This window comes from Cibotium barometz, chromosome 20 (genome assembly GCF_041138505.1).
Source record: "Cibotium barometz isolate CiBa-2024 chromosome 20, ASM4113850v1, whole genome shotgun sequence".
Lineage (NCBI taxonomy): Eukaryota > Viridiplantae > Streptophyta > Polypodiopsida > Cyatheales > Cibotiaceae > Cibotium > Cibotium barometz.
Window position 1 is genome coordinate 35,931,025 of NC_141065.1, and position 18,760 is coordinate 35,949,784.

The 18,760-nt window shown below is 37.8% G+C and overlaps 1 protein-coding gene across 1 annotated transcript; it reads right to left on the bottom strand.

Annotated features, from left to right (window-relative positions):
* Positions 1-16,609: 16,609 nt before the first annotated feature.
* Positions 16,610-18,078, bottom strand: LOC147627826 (uncharacterized). The gene is made up of 3 exons (XM_086815149.1): positions 17,823-18,078; positions 17,477-17,754; positions 16,610-16,909 (listed from the first exon to the last, which is right to left on the bottom strand). Exons 1-3 carry the CDS (start codon positions 18,076-18,078, stop codon positions 16,610-16,612), a joined length of 834 nt encoding a protein of 277 aa, XP_086671275.1.
* Between the last annotated feature and the right edge of the window lie 682 nt (positions 18,079-18,760).

Consider the following 18,760-nt stretch of genomic DNA (forward strand, 5'->3'; position numbering starts at 1 on the left):
GCAATGGAGTCTTTTCTTATTCTAAGTCTATTGCCATAAGTGGAAGAAACTGAATGTGATTTGTGTCCATTTAAATACATGCAGATACTTTGTTTGCTTGAAAGATAAGATAATTTGTGGGTATTTCGTGACTAAAACCTCTAACTTAGTTCTCTAAAGGTCTTGGTGGGACAGGGAATACAGAACCATGGTGTTACAGACAATGAGGGGACGATGATGCTGGGAGGGTCTTGGTGGACAGGGAATACAGAACCATGGTGTTACAGACAATGAGGGGACGATGATGCTGGGAGGGTCTGAAAATATAGCAACCGAACATGGTGAGTGTCATTTATGGCCTGTCATGTCTCTTGTTTATTCTTTCTTGCAACCACCACTAATTCAAAACAATTCTTTTGGGTTTAGGTGTTGGTGAGTCCAATGGTGTTAATATAGACATGGTCATTTCGAAGGCGAAGGACCACTTACGTATATCAGTCAAACCATACACTTGGAGAGGCTTTCTGGGTGGATCCCAAGTGCTTGGTTTTGGTTGGTGACTACATATCTATTAGTAGGGATTTTTCAGGGTAGGAATGAGAAATCCAACATACATGTGTATTCATGAGCATATGCAGAGGTGTATGCCGTAGGGTTCAGAGTTTGTTAGAAAAGGGAGGTGTGTGTCTTGGGAAGTAGATTTTGTGTTTCTGGACCTCCCTTTCGGAGGTTTTCTACTTGGTGCCATGTCTAGGAGTCCTTGGGACACTATCATAGAGGACCATGTGCGATATGAAGTTTCATTGGCTACATCGACACTCTCTGATTTAGGGTTGTTTGATTATGGCATCCATGGGAGGTATTCCATGACCATTATACCTTTCTACTTAGTTTGCGTTGTTTGATTTGAAAAGGGTTTCACTGCAATGATTGGTTTTGTAATTGGTTGTAGGGGATACAATTGGTTGGGTTGATCGGTACTGTCGTATATTAGATCTAGAGATATCACGCTGGATTGTTTTTCTCTGCACATCACTCCTCATATGGTCACCATGAGTGGTGGGGACTCCGGACAAAGGTACTATTGCGAGTTTCGTTGCAAACTCTATGCGTAATGTGCAATGAGGCATTTTATTTTATTTGAGCGTTTGTCTTTATTGATTTATAGTGTGCTTTGTCTATGCTCTTTGTGGTCTGTAGACGAGGGATGGTGCCTCCTTTGTTTTTCTTGGAGAGTTCGCCACTCTTTGAGGTTCTACATATGCATCCTTTGGATTCAGTGGCTTACCACCATTTGCCTGAGGTTTCACACAGTAGAGATCCTACGGGGGAGGATATTCGTGGAGCCTTGGAGAGGAGTGTCGCATTTATGGATTTGTTTCTTGAGTTATTATGCCATCATCATGGTATTTGCCTTGAGTTGGGATGTGGTAATGCCGCTATTCTCAAGGCATGTTAGAAGAGAGGCTGTGTGTGTGCCTCGATGAATAGTGATGATAGACTTATTGCATCATATGTGTTGCCCCTTCTACTACCAGGAATCGCAGAAGGCACGTAGAGGCTAATAGTTCATAGGCCCGTGAGATGAGATTGACACACATGAATGCGGGATATAATCCGTACGACTAGTGAACATCTGCACCTTTTTCTTAGTTTTGTGGGGTGACATTTTGTTTGGATTTTCCACCTTTTTCTTAGTTTTTGGTTGTGGATTTCACATCAGGTTTGTATTGTGGTGTCAATGACTATGGATGTTACAATTGTGCCACATTGGAGAAGTTAAACCTAATTTCCTTGTGTGATGTTCCCATTGAGGCTAAAATCTATTGGTTGTCTTTGTTGGAGGAAAACAAGACCACTAAAACTATGTTTGACCTTGTTCGAGGAGATCACATATACAGACAGTAAGTTGTATCCTTCTTTTGCACTCTATATTGGCTCATGACTCACTATTGTATTAGATCCATCCATTTTCTTTTCACAAGTTCTCATTTTGAGATGTGGATTGTGTACATATTTGTTTTTGTTGTGTACTTGGCTTCAGAGAGAAGTACCTTTCGAGAAAATATTGCATAGAGCTAAAGAGCTATTGAGAGATTTTCAAGAAGATCGTGGTGGTGTTGTGGTCCTTGAAGACTGTTTGTTGTGCAACTACTAGGAAGAGGTGAAGATTGTGCAACTACTAGGAAGAGGTGAAGATTGAGAAGAGTAAACACTTGTTTCCTTTGGAGACTTGCAGAGAGAAAAAGGGCATAAAGGCTGATGTGATTGCTCTGAAGAAGCTTGATTTGATGCAGATGGTGGCCCAGATATTAGTCTACAAGTAACATCTTGTGTGTGTATAATCTATTTGGTGATCTATTTGGTGAATGCAATGGAGTCTTTTCCTATTCTAAGTCTATTGCCATAAGTGGAAGAAACTGAATGTGATTTGTGTCCATTTAAATTCATGCAGATACTGTTGGAGCTATATATAGCTAGCCCTAAATTACTCTAGGTCTTGCCTATATATATGTGACTTGTGACTAATATGATTCATTCTTGTGGAGCATATGTGGTGTCTCTTGTCTCATCTCTCTCAACATGGTATCAGAGTGATTCTAATCATAAGGGAAGCATCTTCATCTTCTTGTTCAATTTATGATTATAATTTCATGTCTTACAAGATTGATCTTTGGTAACAGTTTTGTGTAGGGTTGATTTGTTCTTTGATTATATGTTGCCTACATGATTTTATAGCTCCACTTGTTGTTATTAGAATTGTTTCTTAATCGCGTCCTTAAAACCAAAACCAAGTGCTCGTGCGTAGATGGTATAGTTCTAGTGAATCCTATTATCAAAATGGTTTGTCAATCGGAGTTCTGAGTCAAAAGTTAGGACAGTTCAGGCAAACTGCATCTAAAATAGTAAAACAGGTTCTTTGTGAGAGCAAACAGGTAGTTGTCTCTGAGTCGTAAGCAGGACTTGATCTTCAAAGCTTTCCGTGAAAGCTTCAGACGGATGCTTACTCGGATGCTTTGCTGTACAAGCTACAATTAGATACAAAACTTGTCGTGCAAGTTGCGTCATAATGCGGTACTTTTTCTTATTATTATTTTTGTCTTTTATGGACCTCTAAGTTTGCTTACATGCATGAGACACGGGTATCCACTTTTAGAGTTCTAATTTTGGTTCACGTTCTATTCTTTACACGATCACTTTATGCTCGTCATCTGGTGCATGCCTATTTTTGGCTATGTTTCTCATATCTCGTACATGGTCTGCAAGTTCTGCGATATCTTGTAGGTGTTCTCACAACCCGACATGGCAAACACCATACTTGTTAATGGATTTCCTTCTGGGCAGCGTTCTGTTCCTCTTTTCCAAGGCCAAGGATTTCCTGGTGGAAATACAAGATGCTATTAATTTTGGAAGGAGACAAATTGGCAGATATTGTTCTTGGTATTCTTGCATGACCTCCTCAACCTATTCATCCACTTCAGAATGATGTTATTATTATCGAAGGTCCTATTTTTGAACAGTGGAAAATTTATTATGCACAACATTGGCTTCATCGTCGTGAGTGATAAGGCTGCTCGCGTCGGTATATACTTTCTGCCCTTTAATGATTCACTCATGCTAGATGTTTATCCGTATCCACATCATATGCTATATGGGACTATCTTATCACTATGTTTGAGAAGAAAACTATTACAGAGATTCTGTATCTCCATAATCTTCTGGGCAAGCTTCAATTCAAGGCAGGTACATCCATGTCTAGTCACATTGAATCATTCAAAGGTATTATGAATCAACTTTTTGCTGCAGGGGATCCTATTCCTCGAACTCAATTGGCTACACACCTTCTTGAGATAAGGTGAAGGATCCTTTGTATGATAATATTGTCACTATATTATCTAACAAGGATGGAATTGACTTTGAGCATACATGTATTTCTTTGATTGAATATTCTCAACGTCATGATCGTCAGATGTCGATAACTCATGAAACGGTCATGATTGCCCAAGAGTACACAGAATCAGAGATAACCTTTGCTGTCCAAAGACGTCCATTTCAGCAAGGCCCTTCTTCCTCCTCCCAATTTACATCTTGTGGCTTCCAACAAAGAGGAGGTAATTCTGCTTGTTTGAGATTTCCTCAAAAGCGTTGTTCTTATTGTGACAAAACTGGTCACTTGGTATCTGAATGTTGGGCACGAGAGTACGATGAAGAACACAATATTACAAATAAGCAACCTCATTTATCAAGGGGTTCTTTCGAGTCTTCTGCAACCTGTGAATATTTTGGGAGCACAAGGCATTCATCCAGTCGATGCTTCAAGAGGCATTATGATGAAGCTCAAAATCAAGCTTATGCTACTCAACAAAATCCTCATGATGAAGACAATGTTCATCAAGAGGCTAATTTGGTTCATTATAATGTCTCTCCAGAAAAAGTACTACATGTTCTCATGATTGTTCTCTCTTTATTGTTGCTTCTGGTGCTACTGTGGCAACATGACATATCAATTGCAATGGTTACACAATTATCATCCAATTCCTATCAAGAAAGTGGTTTATCTTGCTGATAATACAACTTGCCAAGTAATGGGTATTGGTGACTTGTATTTGGGAACTTCTTCTTCAACCAAAATACTGCGAGGAGTTTTATATGTTCGAATGATCTCATGAATGGCTTCAATACGCAATCCAAAGTATCAATGGTGCATTCATAACATTTATTATCATTCAACGCATCATCCCTTGTGCAAGTGAAAATCCATAAGCTTGCAATTCCATCCCCAATGATGCCATAATAAGCCAAATCTTGTCCAAATGTCAACAATAAAAGCCTATGCAAGCATTATGGCATCAAAATTGCTTCCAATAGCCCCAATAAGTTCCCAATGTGACAACACGAAATGGCATATCTGAGAAATTAGGGTTTCTTGAAGAAATCCCTAAATGCCGTGGAAACTTGCAACAACAAAACAACCATGGAATCAAAGTTTGGCAAGAGCTACTCATCACCAATGGTCCTTAGGCATCACCAATGCTTGGAGTTGATATGAAGATTTGCCCTCCCTTTGATAATAGGTCTTTTGTGTATTGTTCTTATTTCCTTAAGTGTTTTGACCCCGTTCTTGGTCCTTATCTTCTTCTTAAATTTTGGGGGTGTTGGTGGCTTCACTTTAAGTGTAACCGTTGGCTTCTTTTCTAAGCTCTCCTTTCCCTAAGACCTCGATGGCCCAAATTCTTCTTCTTCTGCTCTCTGCTATGGAGGTTTTATAGGCTTCTTTTGACTTTTTTGAGAGACCTTCTTGGACAATGGTGGAGGTGGTGGAAGCCTCTCTTGGTCTATTGGTTGCTTTTGTTTCTTTTGTAGTTTAGACTTCCTTTCATACTTGGAAGGGAATTCTTCTTCTCTCTATGGAGGTGGTTATTCCCATTGTGCTCCACTCATTGGTCATACCTTTATTAGGGGACCTTATTATGGCCTCCTATGGAGGCCCTTATACTCCTTGGCCTTGCACGAGTTGATGAGGATCTTTATCTTTAGAAGTAGTTTTTATTTTTTTGTTTACTACTTTTGTAGTTTCTCTTTGGCTACTTGTGAAGTTTCTCTTGTGGGGGCTCTTGTGCTTACTCTGTCACTTGTTCTATCTCTTAGACTTTCCTTAGGGGGGGCTGTGTTGAAATATACAAGTGAATAGGGTGTGTGCAGGGAACAAGCCCTTGGTTAGAGGCTGTAAAAGAGAATGTGTAAATGTGAAAGAACCTGTGAAAAGGTGAGAATAATCTACTAAGAGAGAATAAAGGGTAGCATGAGAAGATTTAGGAAGTGTGGAGATATTCTGGGAGATATTATGGGAAAAGTGAAGAGGTGGAGAGAATCAAGCAAAAGAGCTGGAGATATTCTGGGAGAGGTGGAGTGAATCAAGGAGGAATCAGTGGGATTAGATGCTTTAATGTAAACTCTATAAATTGAGGCATTGGCCTAATGAGAATTTGCTGGTTATTGATTATCCATGCCTACATTAAGCTATTTGTTAATTGCTCACTAATTACGTCTTAATTATTTGCTATTTGTTAATTGAGCCAACTAGAGCGGGGACTTTACCATTTGTATCAGAGCCGATCTTAGTTTTTGAGAATTGTTATTCAAAGGTTAACTATTAAGGGATTAAAACAAGTAATTGTTTATCATATAAGGATGAATCAATCATCTCTAGTGGCCATAAAAGTGGTTTGAATATCCTCACATGTTGAGATAATCATCCTATGAAATTGTGCTTGTATATTGGGGGTGCACACACAAGATATTTGTATAATAAATTTGAGAAATAAGATTGGGGAGGAAACCTTTTGTGGAAAAATGTAGGGTGATCTAATTAAGAAATCAATGTGTCTGAATGACTAGAAGGATAGACCGAAACTTTGTTTAGAGAAATTTTTAGGATATATTTCATTAATTTGTATATTATAAATTATTTACATTATAACTCCATTAAGAAGAGACCTCTATATGGTACTAATACAGGTTTGAATAGTTGACGTGTGAATGCCATCATTGGATGCTTTACACTAGGATGGTCGTTTGATTCCTGACCCCATCTCGAAAAAACGTGGGTCTAACTCCGCATGTGTAATTTCTAAAAAAATGAAACTCTCATGTGTATTAATATTGAGTGCCTTCAGATGTGGTGCTATGATAAGTATTTGATAGTTTTGAACTTTTCATGGATGATAGCTTTATGGTAGATGGTAAGGGAAGATTAAAATTTGAATTGTTTTCTTGATGACACGGTCCTTTTTTGAAGTTTCTATGCTTTTCTTTTCACCTTTATTATCCGACAAGAAGAGGAGGCTCAATGACCAAAAAAATAAAAATAAAATAATAGTTGAACGAAAATCTCTAGTATTACCAAGGGAAACTTGAAAGTTTACCCTTACATGATTTTATTGTGATGGAAGTTCTAGATTAACATGCCCATGACCAAGGATATAAGAAAAGTTAGACAGCTACTATTGTTGACAATATAATAAAGAATTATTGCTTCAGCTTATTAGAGAATTTTAAGGAGAGTATTACTCTTCCTATGATATATAAGGTCAGATTTTATGGAGGAGTCCATTTAAATGACTTATCAGTGTGGATGGAGAGTGTCCCAGCCGTTAACCATGTTAAGTGTTGTACTTATTATACCATATAGGAAATATCATGAAATTTATATAGACCAACTAAGTAAAGACCTTTCCTTTAAGAAAGAGAGTTTGATTCTGAGAAACTTCTTAGGTTTTTTTTAAGGAAAGAGAAAATGTCTCCCCAAGGAAGCTAAGATAATGGCATTAAAGAAGTGCTTACGAAGCCTGAACTGGAACCATTCAAAGGTAAAGGAAAGAATTTGGGAGAAGAAGTAGAGGCTTGGATAGAGTCCATGGATGAGTATTTCGATATAGCTGGACATAATGAAAGAAGAAAGTTTGCCCTTGTTTAAAAATCATCGAGAGATGCCCAGGTTAGTTGGAAGAACTATTGTCAATCCAACCACTCTAACCACAATTAGTTGTCATGGCCCTGCCATTAAAGTATGCTTTCGAGAAAGGTTTTGTTCTCCAGGATTTTCAGAGAATAAAATGAATGATTTTTTGAAGCTAACCCGAGAAGGGAAGACCCTAGAAGAATGCCACCAAACTTTTGCTAAACTTCTCCAATTTGCCCCAAAGATCGATGAGCTAACTCTTCCATCGATTCATTCCTAAGCTTAATTTTAGAGACCATAATTATGGCCAAAGACTATGATAAAGTTTTTTATATGAAAAGTGTCTAGAAGTCCTTCCATGTTAATCAAGAAGAGGTCCCCTAATTCAAGAGGAACATCAAGTCCACCCCTAGCTAAGAGGAATTGTGAGTTAAAGCAAAATCAAGGTCAAGAAATAGGGATAACACGGTTAGAGAGCAGATCTCTGACTAGTAAACATCACATCACGACTTTTCAGTAAAGAAGATGTTTTAGATGTCAACAATAAGGTCATCAAGAGAAACATTACCCTTTCTTATCGAGATCATCCCTGGCCAGATGAGAAGAAATAACAATCTTTCAGACAACAAGATTAGATAGAAGAGCTTTCCCTAGGGCCAGATGAGAAGAAATAACAATCTTTCAGACAACAAGATTAGATAGAAGAGCTTTCCCTCACCTATATATCAAGAATAAAGACAACGCAATGAGCTTTTCCATGAGAACAAATGCTTCAGATGTAAACAACATGGCCACATGAGAAAAGATTTCCCTAACTAATCAAGGACCCCAAATCATGGAAAAGGGGAAACCCATAGGAAGGGCCTATATCAATCCAAGAGGTGAGAATGAGACAAGTACAAAGCCTAGAATATCCAAACTAGGAAGTGGTTGCCCAAGTTTTGATTGTTTTGAATTAAGCTAGAGATCATTGATTCTTTAATCAAAGTTTAATTAAGAATATGTTAGGGAGTATGCTAAAGATTAACATAGGGATTGTGTAAGGAAGTATTATAGAGATAATGATAAGATTATAAACGAGAGACTAAGTTAGAAATTTTAATATAGATTATACCTATGATGGCTTAAAGATAGCCAAATTCAACGAGTGTTTCTATGAGTAAATAGATTATACCTATGGTGGCTTAAAGATAGCCAAATTCAACAAGTGTTTCTATGAGTAAATAGAAGTTGATTGGTGCAAGATTCATGTGAAGTAAGGTATTCTAGGAGACAATGCTAAGGTTATGCATCTTGCTATCATAGGTTAGATCACATAAAGGATTAATCCCATTACGTTTTTCCATGACAATTTATGAAGTACCATATTACATGGGGTAATGGAATAAGAAATTCATAAGGTAGGATTAGGGGGTTCATATCATAGGAGAGTGTATATGGATGCATGAACTTAGGATAATAAGACCAATTAACTTTAGAATAATAAAGACATTTTGGGAGCTCAGCAAAATGAGCTAGACACATGAAAGAAGATACTCTTAAGAACAATGTTTAGATAAATGAAGATTTCTACCCTGTGGGGATACCACTTTGGGAGAGAGAGAGAGGAGGATTTACTTAGAGATTACCCCAGCTCATGAAATAAGGACATCTCGAATCTTTTAAGTAGGGAAGAATGTAAGATCCCTCCCAAGTAGTATAACGATTCTCTTTTAATATAGGTTTCAAGAAGAAAGATAGTGTACTTCAAGAGAGACTAGAAACTTTAAGAAAGTGATAGAGTAAAAATATTAGTTCCAAAAAATCTGAAAAGAAATAAGAAGATAAGAATAGATCTATTATGAGATAAATATTGCCAAAAATAGAATTTTAAATTTAGGTGATAGGAGGTCATATTTAGAGTAGTCCATGCACACTAAAAATATGGAAAATCAACTCGTTTCTAAAGATGGTGCATTATCACTTATATACATATGTTTTTGCCTATTCTATACACAAGTTGGCTTGTAGACCGGATTCCTTCCGGTTCTTTTAACTAGCTACATGACCATATTGCAAGTTGTTTTCAGAGAGTTATGACCGAAATAATTTTCTGGTTCTGTCAGGGTCTCTACACAGGGAAACTAACTATAAGACAGCACCAAGTAGCCTCAAGGTGATTCTAGATCTTGAGATGTATATATATATCTTCATTCTCACTTGTGCATATGCTTAGACGTTGGTGGAGTCCTCACACACATCACTTTCAGCAAAGAGTTACTGTAATTACTTGGAGTTAAGCGTTAGATGCACTTTTTCTTAATCTTATGAGTTTTCAAGTCATATCACCCAATCGTGCACGCGAGGATGCGAGTAACATCGCGGGATCAAGCAACGTCTCCATCGGACCAAGTAACGCCACCGTGCAAGCACACTCCCGTCGTCGCCGTCAATATTGTCCAGGTTAGAAACGCTCTTTAAGTTTTGCATAGACCATGGCATTACGCAACCTAGTAAGATTAGAAAGTCCTACATAAAAACTTGCCTCAAAAAAGAACAAGAAGGGTGTATCGTCCACGAAACAACAGCAAATGCCTTAATAAAGAATGTCTTATCGCAATCTCAAGTTGAAAAGACTGTTTTCTCTTGTTTATGTAAATGTGGTTGTCACCAATCAATCGATTGTCACCGGTCCACCCTAAAGCTATCCTCCCGCTTTGGGGTAACAACCCACTAGATGGTCGGAGTTGGACCCATCTAGGTCAATGAGTTGCTTGCTTCCAGGTGTGCGAGGGGCAAGTGGTGCAAATAAAAGCCAGCTAAGGGGCACACCCCTCGAGGGGACAGGTGGATTCTGAGTTTAAACATCACGTGACGCCGAGGATGAGGGAACTAGGGACCCACTTAGTAGTCCTCTCACCGAGCGGGTGAGTGAAATTCAAAGTTCTAGATGCCTCCAAGAATAATTGCTACCGCAGAAACCATGTCGCCCATGTTGTGAATAACGTAATGAGCAAGTGATAATGTTATGACTGTGTTTGAAGATCCATTTGTTTTCAACTATTTTGGAAGAACGGTTTTAATGCATCAGCCGATAGGAAATCATTAAAGAACCTGTTTTTATATGTTTCACAGTGTTGTAGGACCTAATTAGATAACAAAGATGATTGGGTGTGTGGGTGGATGGATGCCTCGATGGCACCATCCTATGGATGGGTGGACCCGCTGAGTCAGGTAACTTTTCAATATAATTATTATTTACGATCCATAATAGAATAGCACCCAAACAAGTCCGTTTTAGGAGAACAAGCTAGTGGTCATGCCTCATAAAGAAAAGAGGGAAAAGGCATTCGCTTCCATGAACCAAGTGTGAACTTGTTCCATCCTCAATCATGCACATTGAGTGCCATTTAATCAAAGGAATAGATTCCTATTAGAATAATTACGTTTCCTCTGTGAGATAGAGTTAGGTCCCTTTGTTTGCTCGTATCCTCGCATTTCCAAGAGATCGAGGTGTCGTCAATCAAAGACAAAGGGGACTTAGCTGCCTATCAACAAAAAGATCCCCTTGAGCCAGCTACGCCAGGGACCTTACAATTGGTATTAGAGCTAATCTTAGTTCCTAGGATTTGTTATTCAAAGTTTCACTATTAAAGGATTAAAACAAGTGATTGTTTGTCATATGAGGACCAATCAATCATCTCTACTGACCGTAGAAGAGGTTTGAATATCCTCACATGTTGAGACAATCATCCTATGAAATTTTTCTTGTATCTTGGGGTGCGCACGCAAGATATTTATATAATAAATTTGAGAAATAAGATTGGGGAGGAAACCTTTTGAGGAAAAATATAGGGTGATCTAATTAAGAAATTAGTGTGATTGGATGACTAGAAGGATAGACCGAAACTTTGTTTAGAGAAGTTTTTAGGATATATTTCATTAATTTGTATATTGTAAATTATTAAGATTATAACTCCATTAAGGAGAGACCTGTGTAAGGTACTGTTAAAACACTAAGATCTCTCTAGATAATTGTTATGCGCATAAACACGCATAAATCAGGCATAAACTCAACCACCCAACCACCCCCGAGCCCAAGGGATGCACACATGAATAATAAATGAAATACATCATACCTCTACCTTGATGTCCCATACCATCAAGAGGTATAACTCCAATCCAATAGCATGTAGCTAAATTGTGAAATGGTAGATGAGTAGATATGGACCTCTACACAAGAGACTATAGCATAAGCCCTCAAGCCTCCAAGCCCCCTTGAGTGTGCCCCATGCCCCTATTATATAGGAGGGCCCTCAAGTGACTCTTGACTTTCCATTTCCCATGTGTGACCCTTGGATGCCTGACCCTAACCTTAACCCTTAAGGTTAGTCCTAACCCATGCTCCACTAGAGCTTGTTCCCATGCTCCCATGCTCACAAGCCTAATGTGGGTTAGCCTCCGAGTATATGCACACATAATGTGTATATAACTTAGCACACATAATGTACATATAACATACTTCCCCTCTCTCAAAACATTGCACTCTTGCAATGAAAAGAAGGAGAACTGCGCTGAACAAACTCAACCGACTCCCAAGTCGAATCCTCAATTTCCCTATCTTTCCACCCCTCAGGGATTAGTCAACCACAAAGTTTCCTTTCCCTGAATTCAAGTACCTTATCAGGTTCATGTGGAACATAGGATAATTCATCGACTTCAACGAGTTCTTGAGGAGTAACTGTGTTATCCTCACCTCCCAATTTCCCTTTCAATCTATCGATATGAAAGACTGGATGAACTCTAACAATTGGAGGTAGTTTTAGTTCATACACAACCGTGCCAATCTGATGTATAATTTGAAATGGACCACAATATCTAGGAGATAAATTCGAGCATTTTTCCATTGACAAAGTCTGAGAATCTTTAGGAACATTAAAATAAACCAATGCTCCTCGTTCAAAAGACCAAGATGAGCATCCCCTATCAGCATAATACCGTGCCCTATCATGAGCACTCCTGATAGAATCCCGAGCTTCGGTCAGCATTTCCTCCATATCTCGCAAGAAAAAACAAAGATTCCCATGTGACTTAAAAGATTAAGAGAAGTTAAGGATTGTTTGAATTAAGAGCTTCTTTTATACTTTTGATTGATTTGAATATGCATGTCTTGAAATATTATGGACTAGAGATGAGTGTAAGATGATATGTATGGCTTGTGATTGCTTTGTTTTGGAATGAATGATTGATATGCATGTGTATGATAAGACTCGACATGAGATTTTGAGATTCGAGTTGGTCGTCCTTAAACATGGAACGCCAAACTGAGAACGAGATTTATGCCCTCTAGGAGCCATGTGGCAGAACCTAGAGAGGACGAGATTCAGAAAGAGGCATACCCGAGATAGCCGCGATATTCAGTGTGGAGCTTGGGTGGATGGGCATCAGAGAAAGCCCTAGATTGGTTGGAATTTGGTCATTATGACTAACCATGTTTCTCGAGCATAGTGATGATAATAGAGTCTTTAAGATAAACACATACATGCTGATTGATTTAGATGCTATGCTTGATTTGATAGAGATTTATATTATACCATGAATGTTTATTTAAGATTCTATGATTCTTTTCTTATGTGATAAGAATCTTTGATATGACATACATGCTTATTTTGCTATTTGAGAGGATTGATTTGATTATATTGCTATGTAGAAATAGCACAATTAAATGAGTTTCAATGTTTGTTTAGATTAAGTTATATGATTAAGATATGGTTAGATTTGGGACCGTCACACACACTATGTTCATGAATCTTTAATAATCAATCTTTCTGATATATGCATCAAATGTAGAGTTAGTTCATATGTTTACAAATACTCCTGCATGTTAAAACTATACTATCCATTGTGCTATGATTTTTTGTCCGTTAGGAAGTTTACACATCAAGAACAACACATTTCTAACACTACTAAAAGAAGTCTCCTATGAGTTTTATGTTTTGCCACATCTAATGCTCTATAATTGCAAAAATTAATATAATAGTGTTATTATTATGCTTCCTACATATTTTGCCTCATATGCAATCATGTCTTCATACTCTAAATTGATTGGTTTATGCTATGCAATAGTGTAATTATCATGTACTTTTTAATGTGATGGGGTTTATATTGTAGGAGTGGTAAAGTTTAAATGATTTGAAATTTGTAAAACTTGGGAAGAAAAGGTGTCTCCAATCCATGGGTAATTTGGTAGGGTGACAAGTTTGGATGATGAGATACTTTTCTACTAATCATGACCCTTGGCATTTACTATCTAATATATTTCTAGTATTCAAATGTGTGTCATGTGCATGCCCACGCACCTATATGTGTGTACATATATACTATGTATGTATCTGAATATACATACTATATATGTATTTGAACGCACCTATATGTGTGTACATACATACTATATATGTATTTGAACGCACCTATATGTGTGTACATACATACTATATATGTATTTGTACATACATATAACATCCATATTTATCATGCCCACTCACCTATATGTGTGTAAATACATATAGTATATGTATCTAACATACATACAACATCCATATTTATTATGTAGTAATATACAATTCTTTGTTTCGTTGAAAATAAGAGGCTCTATTGTCCTAAATCTATGATTTCTCCACACACTTCTTTCCCTTTGAAGGGATTTATACAAATCAAGGCTAAGAATTACATTCAAAAAATCTAGCCTTATTACACCTGCTAGAGCAAGTGGCCATTCTATACCAGAAGGGAACTTTGATGAATCAAGAAGACTTTGATAGTGATAAAAAGTTGTATAGATAGTATTGAGGTTAAGAAGGCCTAAACTCAAATTATTGAAGTCCAAAACTTCAAGTCTAGCTATACATGTTACTATTAGGAAAGATTTAATTGCATTCTCCACGCACTCCTTTCCCTCAAATGAAGGGATTTATATAAATCAAGACCAAGAATTACATTCAAAACATCTAGACCCAATATGCCTGCCTACAAGAAGTAGCCATTATATACCGAAAGGGAGCTGTGATGAATCCAAAAGCACTTTGATAGTGATAAAAAGGTGCATAGACAACCTGGAGGTGAAGAAGGCATAAACTCAAATTATTGAAGTCTAAAACTTCAAGTCTAGTTACATGTTGCTCTTATGAAAGATTTTATTGCTTTCTACAAACACTCCTTTCCCTTTGAAGGGATCTATATAAATCAAGGCCAATAGTTGCATTCAAAAAATCTAGCCCTAATATGCCTGCTATAGCAAGTGTCCATTCTATAATGAAAGGGAATGTTGATGAATCAAGAAACACTTTGATAGTGATTAAAAAATGCATAGATGTCCTTGAGGTTAAGAAGGACTAAGCTTAAATTATTCTAGTCCAAAACTTCAAGTCTAGTTACATGTTGGTCTTAGGAAAGATTTTAGTGCTTTCTCCACACATTCCTTTCCCTTTAAAGAGCTTTATATAAATCAAGACCAAGAATTACATTCAAAATATCTAGCCCTAATATGCCTAACCATTCCATACCAAAAGGGAATGTTGATGAATCAAGAAGCACTTTGATATTGATAAAAAGGTGCATAGACAGCCTTGATGTTAAGAAGGCTTAAACTCAAATTATTCAAGTCTAAAACGTCAAGTGTAGTTTCATGTTGGTCTTAGGAAAGGTTTTATTACTTTCTCCATAGACTCCTTTCCGTTTGAAGGGCTTTATATAAATAAAGATTACATTCAAAAAGTCTAGCCCTAATATATATGCCTGCCAACAAGTGGCCATTCTATACCGAAAGGGAGCTTTGATGAATTAAGAAGCACTTTGATAGTGATAAAAAGGTGCATAGACAGCTTTGAGGTTAAAAAGGCCTAAACTCAAATTGTTCATGTCCAAAACTTCAAGTCTAGTTACATGTTGCTCTTAGGAAAGACTTTATGGCTTTCTCCACCCACACTTTTCCCTTTGAAGGACTTTATACAAATGAAGGCCAAGAATTAAATTCAAAAAATGTAGCCCTAATATGCTTGCTACAACAAACAAGTGGCCATCCTATACCGGAAGTCAACGTTAAGGAATCAAGAAGAACATTAATAGTGATAAAAAGGTGCATGTAGTGCCTTGTGGTTAAAATCTTGTGGTTAAAATGGCCTAACCTTCAAATTATTCAAGGTCAAAACTTCAAGTCTAGTTACATGTTCCTCTTAGGAAAGATTTTATTATTTTCTCGACACACTCCTTTCCCATGGAAGGGCTTTATATAAATTAAGGCAAATAATTAAATTCAAAAAATCTAGCCCTAATATACGTGCTATAGAAAGTGGCCATTCTATACCAGAAGAGAACCTTAATAAATCAAGAAGCACTTTGATAGTGATAAAAAGGTGCAAAGATAACCTTGAGGTTGAGAAATAAACTCAAATTATTCAAGCCCAAAGCTTCAAGCCTAGTTAACGATGTTGCTCTTAGGAAAGATTTAATTGCTTTCTCCACACACTCCTTTCCCTTTGAAGGGCTTTATATAAATCACATTAACAAGATCTAGCCCTAACATGCCTGTTATATAACAAGTGGCCATTCTATACCATAAGGGAATGCCGATGAATCAAGAAGCATTTTGATAGTGATAAAAAGGTGCATACACAACCTTGAGGTTAAAAAGGCATAAACTCAAATTATTGAAGTTCAAAACTTCAAGTCTATTTACAAGGAAAGATTTTATTGCTCTCTCCACACACTCCTTTCCCTTTGACCTTTCCCTTTGAAGGGCTTTATATAAATCACATTAAAAAATCTAGCCCTGGCATGCATGCTACAGCAAGTGGCCATTCTATACCTTGAGGTTAAGAAGGCCTAAACTCCAATTATTGAAGTCCAAAACTTCAAGTCTAGTTACATGTTGCTCTTAGGAAAGATTTTATTGTTTTCTCTGCACACTCCTTTTGAAGGGCCTTATATAAATCAAGGCAAGAATTACATTCAAAAAATCTAGACCTATTATGCCTACCATTCTATACTGGAAGGGAACTTTGATGAATCAAAAGAAGCACTTTGATAGTGATAAAAAGGTGCATAGACAACCTTGAGGTTAAGAAGGCCTAAACTCAAATTATTAAAGCCCAAAACTTCAAGTCCAGTTACATGTGGCTCTTAGGAATTATTTTATTTCTTTCTCCACACACTCCTTTCCCTTTGAAAGGCTTTATATAAATCAAGGCCGAGCATTACATTCAGAAAATCTAGCCCTAATATGCCTACTATAGCAAATGGCCATTCTATACCAGAAGGGAACTTTGATGAATCAAGAAGCACTTTGATAGTGATAAAAAGGTGCATAGACAGCCTTGAGGTTAAGAAGGTCAACCAATGGAGACCCCATTCAACCTTAACTAGCCAACTTCCATCTTCCCGAAGGCTCGCCATTCGTAACACACGTCTCAAATGTAAAAACATCGAATGTAGCTGCAAAAGTTAAAGGATAAAAATGTTAGAGACATGTGAATGTATTCACTCGAGGTGCTTTAATCTATCTTAACTTTTCCATTTATTGAGTAGTCCCATTTTAGACGTTAAAGTTAAAATTTGCAAGTTCGAAATCTTGGAATAGGGTGAGGGAGATAGCCTAGAAGATAGAGTGTTTACGCTCTATATATATATATAGTGGACGTGAGTTCAATAGTCCCCCCTAACTTCCCCCACCCTCTAAGTAAATGGTGAGGTTTAATATAAAATCCTTTCAATTTTAAAGAAAAAAAATCGTGGAATAGAATAGTACACCTTGTTACATATAACTAGAAACTAAAAGTGTGACCATAGAAATGAATGATCAATACCAGAAGGCTCCTTGGAGAAGACATTGTATTTTGTGAAAGGGTCTTATTGGTCTTACTTGTATCTATTGGAGTGCATTGTGATGAAAACCGGAAATTCAAATTTGTGGAAAACACAATAGGTGAAGTTTCAAATTCACTTTGATATGAGTAAGTTTGATAGTAAAGCAAGCCTATTGTGTGTTGAAAGGGGATTCACCTCACAAAAGAGTGTTGTGATCAAGTAGTTTATGGCGACGTTGCGGATGAGAGCCATGTTGAAGCACGAGAGGAGGACTGCATGGTGTAGAAGGGGCCATGGGGCCGATGGGTCATACAGACGCCTCCGGAGCATGTCCATCAGATCATACACGAAGTAACCGGAGGAGAAGCACAAGAGAGCATGAGCCCCTCCCCACGCCCCATACAACAGCTCCTCATGCTTGCACATCGCCCTGCACCCTTGTTGCCACCATTGCCACGCCAGCAATCCCGCCACTGCACACATGAAATCAGAATTCAAGCAGCAGGAAACATAATTAGAGCATCCGATAGAGCAACGTCACCTGAGAAGCCAATGATGGCGGAGTGGATGAGGGAGACCAGAGTGTTGGTGAACAGTGGGGAGGGGGAGAAGGGGTGGATGAGGGAGTTGCATGCTTGGGCCGCCACAAAGCCAGCCAAGATGGGCCACATATCACCTCGACCGTCCATCACCATGTTACAGGCCACATAGGCGACGCATGCTACGAAGACGGCAACGAAGACGAGGCCAGTGGGCTCCATGGGCGAGCGGCGACAAGATGGCCTCTCTTGCTTCATGGCGTTCGAAGACAGAAAATGCCCGCGCTCAGCAACGCAGCCCGTGAAACTGAAGAGTAGTGCGGGAGGGTGGATTGCCTTGCTATAAGTAGAAAGTTTTGGCGGAAACCTTCCCCGACATTACTATACCTTTCCCGACATTATATATTAGGCATGATACATTTGTAATAGAGATCAGTGCTCGAAAATTTGTTTTTTTCAACCCTTAAAATTAAAAGCAATGCTTAGGCTTAACGAGAAATCATACAAATGCCAGGATTTATAATTAAATGTACAAATTTCATCCTTTAAAATTAAAGGCAACGTGGAATTCTAACTGGGATTTTTGAATTTCACTCAGGAAAATTACACCACAAATGGGTTATGTGAGCACTGATAGTAGATATGATTGTTTCTAGTGTGTACCTATGCATGAATAGAGCATACATAGCTCCATATATGTATGCAAACATTGAACTATATGTGTATATGTGTACCTATGCATGAATAGAGCATACATAGCTCCATATATGCATACATAGAACTATATGTATGCTCTGTGTACGCTCTGTGTATGCAAAAAATGGAGCATGCACATAACTCTATGTTTGCTCATTAGAGCAAATACATAGAGCTATGCATGCTCTATGTATGCTCTAATGGCATGCTCTATGCATGCTCTTATGAGAATACATAGCACATG

Bases quoted from the DNA above. Each gene is read 5' to 3' on its own strand.
- LOC147627826 (XM_086815149.1), bottom strand. From the start codon at position 18,078: ATGAAGCAAGAGAGGCCATCTTGTCGCCGCTCGCCCATGGAGCCCACT. The intron at 17,755-17,822 runs GTGACGTTGCTC...TCATGTGTGCAG, and splicing joins CGCCATCATTGGCTTCTCAG to TGGCGGGATTGCTGGCGTGG. The intron at 16,910-17,476 runs GTGAATCCCCTT...TAACTTTTGCAG, and splicing joins TCACAACACTCTTTTGTGAG to CTACATTCGATGTTTTTACA.